General features: G+C 40.5%; 1 protein-coding gene across 3 annotated transcripts in view; it reads left to right on the top strand.

Moving 5' to 3' along the window:
- Pcgf5 (polycomb group ring finger 5) overlaps window positions 1-14,827 on the top strand; it is a 117,496-nt gene extending 102,669 nt beyond the window's left edge. For all 3 annotated transcript variants that reach the window (XM_032891883.1, XM_032891882.1, XM_032891881.1), the window contains exon 9: window positions 9,560-14,827. In XM_032891883.1, coding sequence (XP_032747774.1) covers window positions 9,560-9,607 — 48 coding nt within the window. In that variant the 3' untranslated portion in view covers window positions 9,608-14,827. The remainder of the gene's footprint in view (window positions 1-9,559) is intronic.
- Window positions 14,828-15,980: the final 1,153 nt, after the last annotated feature.

Below are 15,980 nucleotides of genomic sequence, written 5' to 3'. Positions count from 1 at the left end.
TATGGGAATCTCAGTTCGTCATTAAGATGTGAGCTGTTTTGACGCGTACTGTTTAATCCTGCCTATCTGGGAGTGACCTGACATCCATCTAGATGGGCAGTGGGAGGCCCTCGGCGAGGAAGGTGTTCTCCTCTCAGTGTGCAGAGGAGGGTGAGGGCTGAGCAGATGGTTTAGCTGATTGGAAATAAATGACAGCGATAACCTTGTGTGTAGCTGTAGCCCAGGATACATTGGCTTCTCCTTTTTCTTCGTGTTGATGTCTGTTTCCCAAGAGATGAAGTTGCTCTTTGGCTCTGATTCTGAGTGATGAAGGACACTGGAGTAAGACAGATCTGCAACTGTACCCTCACTTCCTTTTCATTCTTCAACACCTCATCGCAGATAACAGTGTTGTAAGAAAGTAAAAATTTAAGTTCTCCCAAAATCATCACTATGACAGTAAGCTTGACAAGATCACCACCAAGACAGTAAGCCTGACAAGATTATCACTATGACAGTAAGCTTGACAAGATCATTGCTATGACAGTAAGCTTGACAAGATCGCTATGACAGTAAGCCTGACACGATCATCGCTATGACAGTAAGCCTGACAAGATCATCGCTATGACACTAAGCTTGACAAGATCATCACTATGACAGTAAGCTTGACAAGATCATCACTATGACAGTAAGCCTGACAAGATCATCACTATGACAGTAAGCTTGACAAGATCACTATGACAGTAAGCTTGACAAGATCACTATGACAGTAAGCTTGACAAGATCATCGCTATGACAGTAAGCCTGACAAGATTATCGCTATGACAGTAAGCTTGACAAGATCATCGCTATGACAGTAAGCCTGACAAGATCATCACTATGACAGTATCACTATGACAGTAAGCCTGACAAGATCATCACTATGACAGTAAGCCTGACAAGATCATCACTATGACAGTAAGCCTGACAAGATCATCGCTATGACAGTAAGCCTGACAAGATCATCACTATGACAGTAAGCTTGACAAGATCATCGCTATGACAGTAAGCCTGACAAGATCATCACTATGACAGTAAGCCTGACAAGATCATCACTATGACAGTAAGCCTGACAAGATCATCACTATGACAGTAAGCCTGACAAGATCATCACTATGACAGTAAGCTTGACAAGATCATCACTATGACAGTAAGCCTGACAAGATCATCACTATGACAGTAAGCCTGACAAGATCACCACTATGACAGTAAGCTTGACAAGATCATCGCTATGACAGTAAGCTTGACAAGATCATCACTATGACAGTAAGCCTGACAAGATCATCACTATGACAGTAAGCTTGACAAGATCACCACTATGACAGTAAGCTTGACAAGATCATCGCTATGACAGTAAGCTTGACAAGATCATCACTATGACAGTAAGCTTGACAAAATCACTATGACAGTAAATCATCACTATGACAGTAAGCTTGACAAGAGAATGTAGTTCGGCAGCTACTGCCAAGGGCTGGGAGAGGTGGTGCAGGCATTAAGAGCGTGTGTTCTTCTTGCAGAAGACCAGAGTTCAGTCCTAGCATCCACATGAGGTGGCTGCATGGACACCCTCTTGTGGACAATTTGGTTACCTGTACTCATGTGTGCACAGACCCCCACACAGGCACACACATACACATAATTTTAAAATAAAAATAAAATCTTTTTTAAAAACTGGAACCAAATTTCACTTTGAATATAAATACAAAGGTATTAAATACTATACTAAATACTATACTAAAAGGATAATGTCAAGATCTGGTAGAATTTTTTTTTTATCAGAACCGTAAGAATGATATAAAATGTAGAGGAAACAGGCAGATAACAGACTAGTATGGAATTCTCTAAAGATCACTGTATGCTGAAAGGCACTGGATAAAATCTAGTGTTGGCACTAACTTTACTACTAGCTTTGTAGTTTGATGTTTTAAAATTAAAATCTGAAGCAATTACTTCAATCCTTTACCTAGATTTACCAATTAATATTTCACATTTCCTGTCTCCTCTTTCTCTGCTTATATGCACCTTAGTTTATTTTAAATAAAATGATTAAAAATAAATCATATAATAGCAAGTAGTCACAAAATGTTTTAGTCCGTATATGTTTCCTCAGAACAAAGACCTACTCATGTATGTCCAGAATTCTGTTTTCACAAGACTTTAAGTAACATCTTAGTTATGAGACTCTGCATTATTAAATTATGAAGTTAAATGTACCTTTCCATACTTCAACAAGATTTTATTTAACCTAACAAAGTTAGCTAAACTGTTGTTAATCAGGAAGTAGGTGTTTCTGGTCAGTCAGAATTTCAGGCGAGTAACAAATGGGACAGGATCATTGCTGCCCTCCTGCCCAAGACAGTGCGTCATGAAGCTAAGAGCTTCTTCAGCTGAACAAGTCCTAGGGTTCTTTCCCTACTTCTGTTCTGTCCAAGCTGGAAGTTAGTACACAGCAGCATGGAGTCTTCTCAGTGTGTGGCATGCATGTGAATGCTGAGAGGGCATCTAAGGCCTGGAGATCGATCAGTCTTACTTCTTTTTTTTTTTTTTTAATCTTTATTAACTTGAGTATTTCTTATTTACATTTAGATTGTTATTACCTTTCCCGGTTTCCGGGCCAATATCCCCCTAACCCCTTCCCCTTCCTCCCAATCCTCCCCCGATTACCGCCCTCCCCCCAAAAGTCATGTTCACAGGGGGTTCAGTCTTGGTAGGACCAAGGGCTTCCCCTTCCACTGGTGCTCTTACTAGGATATTCATTGCTACCTATGAGGTCAGAGTCAAGGGTCAGTCCATGTATAGTCTTTGGGTATTGGCTTAGTCCCTGGAAGCTCTGGTTGGTTGGCGTTGTTGTTCATATGGGGTCTCGAGCCCCTTCAAGCTCTTCCAGTCCTTTGTCTGATTCCTTCAACGGGGGTCCCGTTCTCAGTTCAGTGGTTTGCTGCTGGCATTCACCTATGTATTTGCTGTATTCTGACTGTGTCTCTCAGGAGAGATCTACATCTGGTTCCTGTCGGCCTGTACTTCTTTGCTTCATCCATCTTATCTAATTGAGTGGCTGTATAAGTATGGGCCACATGTGGGGCAGGCTCTGTATGGGTGTTCCTTCTGCCTCTGTTCTAAACTTTGCCTCCCTATTCCCTGCCAAGGGTATTCCTGTTCCCCTTTTAACGAAGGAGTAAAGCATTCGCATTTTGATCATCCGTCTTGAGTTTCATGTGTTCTAGGCATCTAGGGCAATTCAAGCATTTGGGCTAATATCCACTTATCAATGAGTACATGCCATGTATGTTTTTCTATGACTGGATTACCTCACTCAGGATGATATTTTTCAAGTTCCATCCATCTGCCTATGAATTTCATGAAGTCATTGTTTTTGATAGCTGAGTAATATTCCATTGTGTAGATGTACCACATTTCCTGTATCCATTCCTCTGTTGAAGGGCATCTGGGTTCTTTCCAGCTTCTGACTATTACAAATAAGGCTGCTATGAACATAGTGGAGCATGTGTCTTTGTTATATGTGGGGGCATCTTTTGGGTATATGCCCAAGAGAGGTATAGCTGGGTCCTCAGGTAGTTCAATGTCCAATTTTCTGAGGAACCTCCAGACTGATTTCCAGAATGGTTGTACCAGTCTGCAATCCCACCAACAATGGAGGAGTGTTCCTCTTTCTCCACATCCTTGCCAGCATTTGCTGTCACCTGAGTTTTTGATCTTAGCCATTCTCACTGGTGTAAGGTGAAATCTCAGGGTTGTTTTGATTTGCATTTCCCTTATGACTAAAGATGTTGAACATTTCTTTAGGTGTTTCTCAGCCATTCGGCATTCTTCAGCTGTGAATTCTTTGTTTAACTCTGAACTCCATTTTTTAATAGGGTTATTTGTCTCCCTGCAGTCTAACTTCTTGAGTTCTTTGTATATTTTGGATATAAGCCCTCTATCTGTTGTAGGATTGGTAAAGATCTTTCCCCAATCTGTTGGTTGTCGTTTTGTCCTAACAGCAGTGTCCTTTGCCTTACAGAAGCTTTGTAGTTTTATGAGATCCCATTTGTTGATTCTTGATCTTAGACCATAAGCCATTGGAGTTTTGTTGAGGAAATTTTATCCAGTGCCCATGTGTTCCAGATGCTTCCCTAGTTTTTCTTCTATTAGTTTGAGTGTATCTGGTTTGATGTGGAGGTCTTTGATCCACTTGGACTTAAGCTTTGTTCTTATCCGTGATAAGAATGGATCAATCTAGATTCTTCTAATGCTGACCTCCATTGAACCAGCACCATTTGCTGAAAATGCTATCTTTTTTCCATTTAATGGTTTTGGCTCCTTTGTCAAAAATCAAGTAACCATAGGTGTGTGGGTTCATTCTGGGTCTTCAATTCCACTGGTCTATCTGTCTGTCTCTGTACCAACACCATGCAGTTTTTAATCACTATTGCTCTGTAATACTGCTTGAGTTCAGGGATAGTGATTCCCCCTGAAGTCCTTTTATTGTTGAGGATAGTTTTAGCTATCCTGGGTTTTTTGTTATTCCAGATGAATTTGCAAATTGTTCTGTCTAACTCTTTGAAGAATCGGATTAGTATTTTGATGGGGATTGCATTGAATCTGTAGATCGCTTTTGGTAAAATGGCCATTTTTACTATATTAATCCTGCCAATCCGTGAGCATGGGAGATCTTCCCATCTTCTGAGGTCTTCTTCAATTTCTTTCTTCAGAGGCTTGAAGTTCTTATTGTACAGATCTTTTACTTGCTTGGTTAAAGTCACACCGAGGTACTTTATATTATTTGGGACTATTATGAAGGGTATTGTTTCCCTAATTTCTTTCTCGGCTTGTTTCTCTTTTTGTAGAGTGAAGGCTACTGATTTATTTGAGTTAATTTTATACCCAGCCACTTTGCTGAAGTTGTTTATCAGCTTTAGTAGTTCTCTGGTGGAACTTTTGGGATCTTAAATATACTATCATATCATCTGCAAATAGTGATATTTTGACTTCTTCTTTTCCGATCTGTATCCCTTGATCTCCTTTTTGTTGTCTGATTGCTCTGGCTAGAACTTCAAGAACTATATTGAATAAGTAGGGAGAGAGTGGGCAGCCTTGTCTATTCCTTATTTTAGTGGGATTGCTTCAAGTTTCTCTCCATTTAGTTTAATGTTAGCCACTGGTTTGCTGTATGTGGATTTTACTATGTTTAGGTATGGGCCTTGAATTCCTATTCTTTCCAGGGCTTTTATCATGAAGGGGTGTTGAATTTGGTCAAATGCTTTCTCAGCATCTAGTGAAATGATCATGCAGTTTTGTTCTTTCAGTTTGTTTATATAATGGATCACGTTGATGGTTTTCTGTATATTAAACCATCCCTGCATGCCTGGGATGAAGCCTACTTGATCATGGTGGGTGATTGTTTTGATGTGCTCTTGGATTCGGTTTGCCAGAATTTCATTGAGTATTTTTGCGTCGATATTCATAAGGGAAATTGGTCTGAAGTTCTCTTTCTTTGTTGGGTCTTTGTGTGGTTTAGGTATAAGAGTAATTGTGGCTTCATAGAAGGAATTCGGTAGTGCTTCATCTGTTTCAATTTTGTGGAATAGTTTGGATAGTATTGGTATGAGGTCTTCTATGAAGGTCTAGTAGAATTCTGCACTGAACCCATCTGGACCTGGGTTCTTTTTGGTTGGGAGACCTTTGATGACTGCTTCTATTTCGTTAGGAGTTATGGGGTTGTTTAAATGGTTTATCTGTTCCTGATTTAACTTCGGTACCTGGTATCTGTCTAGGAAATTGTCCATTTCCTGCAGATTTTCAAGTTTTGTTGAATATAGGCTTTTGTAGTAAGATCTGATGATTTTTTGAATTTCCTCTGAATCTGTAGTTATGTCTCCCTTTTCATTTCTGATTTTGTTAATTTGTACACACTCTCTGTGTCCTCTTCGTTAGTCTGGCTAAGGGTTTATCTATCTTGTTGATTTTCTCAAAGAACCAACTTTTGGTTCTGTTGATTCTTTCTATGGTCCTTTTTGTTTCTACTTGGTTGATTTCAGCTCTGAGTTTGATTATTTCCTGCCTTCTACTCCTCCTGGGTATATTTGCTTCTTTTTGTTCTAGAACTTTTAGGTGTGCTGTCAAGCTGCTGACATATGCTCTCTCCTGTTTCTTTCTGCAGGCACTCAGAGCTATGAGTTTTCCTCTTAGCACAGCTTTCATTGTGTCCCATAAGTTTGGTTATGTTGTACCTTTATTTTCATTAAATTCTAAGAAGTCCTTAATTTCTTTCTTTATTTCTTCCTTGACCATGTTATCGTTGAGTAGAGCATTGTTCAACTTCCTTGTATATGTGGGCATTCTTCCCTTATTGTTATTGAAGACCAGCTTTAGGCCGTGGTGATCTGATAGGATGCATGGTATTATTTCTCTTTCTGTATCTGTTGAGGCCTGTTTTATGACCAGTTATATGGTCAATATTGGAGAAAGTACCATGAGGTGGTGAGAAGAATGTATATCCTTTTGCTTTAGGATAGAATGTTCTATAAATATCTGTTAAGTCCATTTGGTTCATGACTTCTCTTAGTCTGTCTATGTCTCTGTTTAATTTCTGTTTCTATGATCTGTCCATTGATGAGAGTGGGGTGTTGAAATCTCCTATTATTGTGTGAGGTGCAATGTGTGTTTTGAGCTTTAGTAAGGTTTCTTTTACGTATGTAGGTGCCCTTGTATTTGGAGCATAGATATTTAGCATTGAGAGTTCATCTTGGTGGATTTTTCCTTTGATGAATATGAAGTGTCCTTCCTTATCTTTTTTGAGGACTTTTAGTTGAAAGTCGATTTTATTCGCTATTAGAATGGCTACTCCAGCTTGCTTCTTCCGACCATTTGCTTGGAAAGTTGTTTTCCAGCCTTTCACTCTGAGGTAGAGTCTCTTTGTCTCTGAGGTGTGTTTCCTGTAGGCAGCAGAATGCAGGATCCTCGTTGCGTATCCAGTTTGTTAATCTATGTCTTTTTATTGGGGAGTTGAGACCATTGATGTTGAGAGATATTAAGGAATAGTGATTATTGCTTCCTGTTATATTCATATTTGGTTGTGAGGTTATGTTTGTGTGCTTTTCTTCTCTTTGTTTTGTTGCCAAGACGATTAGTTTCTTGCTTTTTCTAGGGTGTAGCTTGCCTCCTTATGTTGGGCTTTACCATTTATTATCCTTTGTAGGGCTGGATTTGTAGAAAGATATTGTGTAAGTTTGGTTTTGTCATGGAATATCTTGGTTTCTCCATTTATGTTAATTGAGAGTTTTGCAGGATACAGTAACCTGGGATGGCATTTGTGTTCTCTTAGGGTCTGTATGACATCTGTCCAGGATCTTCTGGCTTTCATAGTCTCTGGCGAGAAGTCTGGTGTGATTCTGATAGGTCTACCTTTATATGTTACTTGACTTTTTTCCCTTACTGCTTTTAATATTCTTTCTTTATTTTGTGCGTTTGCTGTTTTGACTATTACGTGACGGGAGGAGTTTCTTTTCTGGTCCAATCTATTTGGAGTTCTGTAGGCTTCTTGTATGTTTATGGGCATCTCTTTCTTTAGGTTAGGGAAGTTTTCTTCTATGATTTTGTTGAAGATATTTACTGGTCCTTTGAGCTGGGAGTCTTCACTCTCTTCTATACCTCTTATCCTTAGGTTTGATCTTCTCATTGTGTCCTGGATTTCCTGTATGTTTAGGGCCAGTATCTTTTTCCATTTTACATTATCTCTGACAGTTGTGTCGATGATTTCTATGGAATCTTTTGCTCCTGAGATTCTCTCTTCTATCTCTTGTATTCTGTTGGTGATGCTTGTATCTATGGCTCCTTGTCTCTTCCTTTGGTTTTCTATATCCAGGGTTGTTTCCCTGTGTTCTTACTTTATTGCTTCTATTTCCATTTTAATTCCTTCAACTCTTTGATAGTGTTTTCCTGGAATTCTGTCAGGGATTTTTGTGATTCCTCTCTATAGGCTTCTACTTGTTTATTTATGTTTTCCTGCATTTCTCTAAGGGAGTTTTTCATGTCTTTCTTGAAGTACTCCAGCATCATGATCAAATATAATTTTAAATCTAGATCTTGCTTTTCTGGTGTGTTTGGATATTCAGTGTTTGCTTTGCTGGGGCTCCGATGATGCCATGTAGTCTTGGTTTCTGTTGCTTGGGTTCCTGTGCTTGCCTCTCGCCATCAGGCTGTCTTTGTTGTTACCTTATTCTGCTATTTCTGACAGTGGCTAGACGGTTCTATAGGCCTGTGTGTCAGGAGTGCTGTAGACCTGTTTTCCTGTTTTCTTTCAGTCAGTTAAGGGAACAGAGTGTTCTGCTTTCGGGCGTGTAGTCTTTCCTGTCTACTGGTCTTCAGCTGTTTCTGTGGGCCTGTGTCCTGAGTCCACCAGGCAGGTTGCTTGAAGCAGAAAAGTTGGTCTTACCTCTGGTCCCGCGGCTCAAGTTTGCTCGTGGGTGGTTGCTTTTGAGTTCTCCGTGAGGGCGGCAACCAGGAGGGCCTGCACCGCCTTTTCCAGGAGCCCCTGTGCACCGGGGTCCCAGATGGCGTTAGGTGTTTTCCTCTGGAGTCAGAAATGTGGGCAGAGTGTAGTCTCTTCTGGCTTCCCAGGTGTGTCTGCCCCTCTGAAGGTTTACCTCTCCCTCCCACGGGATTTGGGTACACAGAACTCTTGATCTGGTTCGTACCCACCTATCCAGAGATAGCAGACTATTGGCCGTCTCAGGGTTCGCTTGGTCCCTTGATATTTTGGGCACTGAATTTCACTTAAAAAGTGGGGACCTGCAGATTTGAGAAGAGGAAAATCACTGGTTCTCCAGACTGTCTGATAAATTGGTTCTCTGCTGCAGTGAAGGTGAAGTGAAGCAGATGGGGAGGAGCGTGGGGCCTGCCTCCATCTCCCTGGAGCTGTGGTAGGTCTGTGGTAGGTGACTGGAACTGTGGTAGGTGACTGGGAGAGCTGTGGTAGTGACTGGAGCTGTGGTAGGTGACTGGGAGAGCTGTGCTAGTGACTGGAGCCGTGGTAGTGACTGGGTGCCAGAGGCTTTCTACATAGACGAGCACTCAGAGATGCAAGGCTTTGGGTCGGCCGTGCACAGCTGTGACACTGACGCGGACTGACAGGAGGCCATCATTTCATTAACACCCAGTACTGTGAACCAGCATTCCAAATAAATCCTAAATGTGTGAACAGTAGTGTGGGAACTCCAGTTTCACTGAGTAGCAGAATAGGGTCTCTTAACTCTTGTGTGGTTAAGGAGAATTTGCAGCTCAAACCTCAGCCCCACAAAGTTGCTGGGGACATGCGGTTTGTAGTCCTCCTTAGGCCCTGTGTGGGAAGGGAGGGGAGGGCAAGGAGAGGAAGGAGGGAGAGATGTACTGGTAGTAATTTGAATCGTGAATGACAGCTTACATTTTAACTTTTGTAATCACTATTATCAGAAAATGTAAATACCCAATTCTTCAAGACTTTCTGTAGTAAGCATTGTTTTCATGTAAACACAGTCTTATTCATGCCTTTTTTTCTTTACAGTCCTACCCGATGGTATTGCAGTATCGACCAAGAATTGATTTCGGGTAGGCCCAGGCCCAGGCCCCGGCTGCACTGAATGAATCCTGCACTATTTGTTTACTCATCGACAGATTGCACAGTGAATGGTGTGTGGACTCGAGAGACACAATCTGATTTCAGCATGCACATAAGGCCATTGTCTGTCTCAATTGTCAGTGTCCTTCATGTTGTTTCTATTAGGAGCCATCCAAGTGCCCTTCCGCCACTGACCATCTGCACATACTCATGCTGTCTCAGTGTGCAAGGCGTGGCCGGAGCGAGTGAGGTCCAGCCGCGACTCTGCTTTCTCAGTGTTTTGCTTGCCTGTTGCAAGGTTGTTCTAATGTTAATTACACTAGTAAAATGGCTCAATCCTTGTGGTGTTGCAGTTTTCACATACTTAATACTTTTATTCTTATTAAAATAGAGTACTGTACAAGAACCTAGTATAATTATATCTTGGAAATTATTTTGTATAAGAATATATTTAGAAAAGTGGTTTCTGAGCCACTGTCCTATTCTTGGTAAACTTTTATGTAAAAAAGAATAAACAACCAAAAAAAAAAAAAAAAACCAAAATGCCAGCTTGTTCTTGAGTGTGCAAGTCTTTTGTGAAGAATTCCAGTTATTTTTTGACCAGAGCACATTGCAGTTGGAGATGTCCTAAGCCACTGGGTAGTCTACCATTGCACAGGAAATTGGGTTAGGCCTTCATGTTGAAACACGTGACTTGGACAACTGAAGTTCATAATGTTGGCAGCTGATCATATCAACTTCTAATAAAATAAATGTGTAAGTAACATTCGTTCCTGTCTTAGGCAAGTGAGTACTGTCTAGCCAATGTCATGTGTCCATGATTGTATCATTGATGCCATTTTGTGAAAGCATTGCTTTTTTAAGTTGGCCTTAGGTGTGGATCGTGGATTGCAGAGGGTTGTATAAGGTGATTTTAAATACTGGGGTTTTTTAGATAACATCCACCTTTTCATGGATTTCCAATCTCGGATTGTTAGCTGCTTATCACGTTTCCAAACCATATGCACAGGACAAAGGAAACACCAGGTAGTAGATAAATATGCTAACCAAAATTAATGGTTTGGGGATACTGTTATTCTAAATTCTGTGGTAACCAGGGGTTGGTGGAGTTACTGTTTTAGCTGAGTTCATTAAAGGTGAGTGGATCAGAAGTCAGAACTATGCTGATGTCCTTGATGTTGGCAGTTTGGTTAAGTCTTCCATTCATTTTGAAATTAGCCTGCAAGTCAAACTCCTCTGTTACCTTACTACATGAAAAACATTTTAGATCTTGTAAAATACATAGCTGTTTCAAAACAGGAAAAGAAAACTCTGGAATGTGTCTGCTGGTTGCTTGAAACCAGCTAAGTTCTGAGAGGAAGAGGGACATTGGGACATCGGATACGAGCACTCTGGGTCCACAGTCCTTTTTTCACAGTGAACATGGGTGCTCACGTTTCCCAGTAAGATATTTCACAGGTTAATGCTGTCTTGGTTCCAGAGTACGTCACAGAAGTGAGCATTGTGCAGCTCTGAGAACGTCGCTCAGTCTTGGTTTGTTTCATAATTATTATTTTTCCTTACATTTTTAAGTCCAAAAGTTTGTATTAAAGTTGTTGTATTAGAAGGCCACAGCAGTTAACTTCATGTTGTTGGATTGGATGTTTCTGGAAGAACTCACGAGCAAGATTTAAAAGGCATTTGATTTACTCTATAAAGTGTAGAAAAGACTGTAACACTTGACCAAAAAACTGAATTTATTATCTAATTACAGAAATTATTTTGCTGTTTTGCAAAACCTAATTCCTAGTTATCCTTAAGAAAAAGGTCTTACAATTCATCACATTTAGATAATTGTTTTACATGTGAAGGTTAATTTTAATTAAGTCAAAACCATTTTCAAAGCCGCATGCTAAGGGTTGGTTATTTGGCTCCTCAACCAAAATTTAAGGCCGTAGGCGAATTTTATATACAAGGGCTCTTTGAATTTTGCTTGTTGCCTGATCACATGTAATGACTATTTTCCAAGGACTATGTAGGAAACAGTAATCAGAATGCAGTCTTATCACAATTCCTTTAATGTTTCTGCATTGACGTGTTCACTGAAATGCAATACACTACGTGCCAAAGCATAACATTGAGGACAGGTGGCCTCATAAGGGAGGGAACATGGACTTGGGCTTCTTCAGCCATCCTCGCCTAAGATACCCACCAAGTGTGCAGCACTTTGTTGTCTGGTGTGATATGCACTGAGCTCCAGTTACCCTTGTCAGGAACCCACAAACAGGCACTGTAGCCAGCATTACATATACAGAGTTGCTAACAACCCCCCTTGAGTTTCATCTCCAGGAATGACCATCTGAATCTATAAACACAAGAATAAGTCAGTTACTCTTCAATCTGTTGTTCCTTAAGCAGTAAACTAAAGAACTCTTTCTCCAGAGGAGATTTTGTTACCTGTTTTACCTGCCTTAAAATGAGACATGTGAGGGAGGGCCATGGAGTCTTGAATGTAAAGAACGCCTGTGGTCTATAAAAGTCACCCTAAGTTGCAGTAATGGCATCACTTAAGAGGGAGAGAGAAATGTCCCTTTCTCTAGATTAGAAATAAACTAAAGGCTTATTGGTGAGGTTATAGCAAGTCGAGGTTTGGGGACTAGAATTACGGTTTTGACAGCTTTTAAACACTCTTTATTCACTAGGCATAAGCCCATACCAATATGTCACACTGTACAGATGTGGTGAGTTAGCACAAATGTTAACTTAAACTGAGTCCTTAAGAAAACAGAACAAGTGTGTTCTAGAACATTGTGAACTGTTAAGCTTTACTGACTATAAATGAAAGTGCCTCACTGCTCAAGTGCATTTCTGTCTAGGTTTCCTGCATAAGCCTCCAGTTATCTGTCCTGTTTCATAAATGGTTTCATAGCAAATGGGCACTTACAAGCTAAAGTAATCTTTTTAAAGTTTTGTAAGAATATAGGTATCACCAAAGACATTTTACTGTTAGTTACCATGTTAGAGACAGTTTGGACAGTCCAGAAGATAGAAACTGTGTAACCTGATGGAAAGTGGGCAATAGTAACCTTGATTGAGCTCTAAAATCTTACCAATGAAGGCACCGCAGTGGGTTTTCTTGATGGAATGAGTCAGTTGTGTCTTTCTTGCTATAGTGGGCGTGGTTTCCCTTCAGATCTTCACTGGTTTGGTTTGGTTTGGTTTTTTGTTTGTTTTCAGCATCATCTGGTAGGTCTTAGAAAATCCTCAAATATGAGAAAAGTAAACAATAAAAATATTCTCCTTGTGAAAAATGGAAGGAATACAAACTTATAGAAGAAATTCAAAATTGAGATTTTTAAATTTTAAAAAGCATTTTATTCTGTGGAGGTGGTATGAAGGGAACTATGCCTGTTTAGCTCCACTGAAGACAGACTTTAACAATAGAAGTCCCGGCAGGCCTGCCTATGTGGGCCACAGTACAACAGTCCGCTGGGTTTACAGATAGTGGAAGTGCTGACAAGCCTGTGTAGAACACAGTACATCCTGCTGGACTTACAGAAGTGCTTTTGTTGGTTTTAAAAGTGAAATTCCACAGGGCCTGTGATTGTATTTTCTCTAAAAGTGTTTCTCAGCAGCCACTTCCTTATCACTAACCTTAGCCATGTGGCCAAATTTTGACAAAACAGGAGCACTGAAAAGTATCCCAGTATGCCATTCTTGGGGTTGGTAGTCTGCTTTGCACCATGCTGAGATTAAATCAGCCTGAGGTAAGCCTCAGCAGAGTTGACAAACCCTCGCAGCCGTCCTGGGTGTGCAAGCACTTTACAACTGAGCCTCATCCCTCATCCATTCCTTTGATTGGATAGGAATTCTCTAGAAAACTAAGCTTTATACCAGTAGAATATTGGTATGAATTTGCCAAAATTTCTTTTCTGGATTAGAATCACAGAAACTTGAAATGCTCCTACCATTGTTTCCAGCATGTAACCTCTCTGGAAAGCAATAAGGGACATGTCTGCTAGGTCTTGTTCATGACAAATGGAACAGTCGTCAAATGCACTAAGGACTTAGAAGCACTTCAAAGACCAGAATCACCAGTTGTTTGGACTCACTTAATAAGCTTCGCTCATTGTATTTTAATTAAAAAACAAAAACATGAAATTAAGATAAAAAAACAAAATACCCTTACACAGTAGGGACCTTATTGTTTTGTGTGAGGTAGTGTTTCTCAGGTCATTTGCAAGTGCTTCTCTTCCTGGAGTATGATTTCCATAAGTAGTAAGTTTGCTGGCCATCATACTTTCCAGTAGGATTAAAGTGTTTGGAGACTTTTTCAGAAAATAATAAAAGTTAAAGATCAAAATAACTGCTGTAAATTCTGCAACTGTACCTCTCCTCAGGCCGCTTCCCATGGTACAAAAAGGCAGGTTTCCACAGACATGTTGAATACCAGGTCTGGTTTTCTTCTGTCGCACAGACGAAGACTGACCACTCTGGGAGCATCTGTACAAAGTCTAGTGTGACACAAGTCCAGAAGGAGCTCTTTCCACACATTCACATTGTTGGAGGTCACCCTGGCTCTGTTGGAGGCCATTTTTCTTTTGCAGTCTTTTTCAGAGTGGGGTGGGGGCCTAAGTGTCCTTATGAAGCTGTGGTCCAGGACAAGAGCGTGGGGGCGGGGGGTACGTGTTCCTTCACTTTCCTGCGTCTGGCAACTCAACAGCGATCATTTCCTAGAATAGCCCTCATGGTTATTAAATCTAGCACAGAATATATTGTAAAGTTATGTTGCTAATTTTATTTTGAAATATGAACTATTTTAAGCTTTTGTCAAAAGTGGTTAACATCTTATACAAGTAAAAACCTTTTTGTGGTTGTAAGATTTAGCTTATGAATCATTCAAATTGAAGTGAAAGAATTACCAGGTCATTGTTAATGACTTAGTCTATTAAGAATCTATGTATTTTTGTAAAGGAAAAGCACTCGTAGATATTTAATCAGTACAAGGTCTATGTCTGTTTTGCAGGAAGAATATGCTGCTTAGAGATTCTCTTTAAATATTTTTTTATTTGTGTGCTCATATGTATTTTCTGTTGATCTTCTGAATGTTCTGTATAAAACTGTATGACTGTACTGTTGAGCTGGAACATTTTTTTTTAACTCTGGGCTTAGCTGTGTATATCTGACCATGTTGAAAATAGTATCTTTGTTATTAAATTTTTGATTGCATATTTATTGTTGGCCTGTTAATGTTTACTTGATGTAGACCACTACCTTTGTTAAAAATGTTTCAGTGCCATTTCCAAAGCAGGTTTTCCTGAGATTTATCTGAGTATTTGAGACTAGAAATGAGAATGTTACAGAGCTGTTCTGAAGATGAGTCCGCCCCTTCCCTAATACTTCAGGTGTCTACACACACATAGCAAATTATTCAAACCAGGGAATCTTTAGCAAAATTATGGAGCAAAGAGTCTCAAAACATTCAAAAGACTTCCTCTACCAGTTAAAGAACTTGGCTTTGAGTTTTCCTGGCTAGTTTCTTGGGTGGTTGTTTGGCTGGCTGGCGGCTGCTTGGTTAATTGGAGGCAGATTTATTTTTTAATGTCTTCAAAGCAATGCTTAATGACCTAAGGGCTCTCATAGCTGATGACACAAAGCCTGACTTGTATTTAGGAATCACACCTAACTTTTACCTTTCTATGTCTGGTGACAATGACAAAGAATGTTAAGACATTTCTGGTGTGCGTCACTCGAAGTCTCTTATGTGTATTAGCTCATTTAGTTCTGATACAGCCCCCTGAGATACATTCTGTTAGTAGCCCCACCGTACAAGTCAGGAACGGTGGGGACTTGCTCCCAGTTGCCAAAATCCACAAAGCCAGAGCATTCGGGCCTATGTGGTGTGGCTGGAGCCATCAGGGTCAACCTTCAGCTGTGTTGCCGTGCACACTGCATGCCGCTTGCTTCAGAGATTCTAGTTAGTAAGAAAGACTCTGAGTCAGAAAGTTGCCAGCGGCTCCTCCCTGTGCTCCACTGATACAATAGTGAGCTACAAAGTCAGTAGAGCCCAAGCCCTCTGCTTCTCTATGGACGCTCAGAGTAGGAAAGAGCATGGAGGATCCTGCACATGGGGTACATGGACACATTTCATCCTCCTCGAGTGTCACTGACCAGTAGCTGGCCTGCTGGAAGGACAGCTAGGGGACCTGGTAAAGCCTTGCCCCAGGGAGGAAAACATACTTAGCATAAACTGATAATCACTTTCTGCATTTGCAGTTGAAAAAAGAGATCACAGTTTGCCTGGGACTTCACTGTATTTCTCCTCACACCGTTTTGGCTATTTTTAGTTTTGAAGGACATGGAGGGTCCTGTGCTCAAGCTGGGCTTG

Source organism: Rattus rattus, chromosome 2 (assembly GCF_011064425.1).
Source record: "Rattus rattus isolate New Zealand chromosome 2, Rrattus_CSIRO_v1, whole genome shotgun sequence".
In the NCBI taxonomy this organism is placed as follows: domain Eukaryota; kingdom Metazoa; phylum Chordata; class Mammalia; order Rodentia; family Muridae; genus Rattus; species Rattus rattus.
The sequence above is the reverse complement of the archived record's forward strand: the minus strand, read 5'-3'. Positions and strand labels throughout refer to the sequence as shown.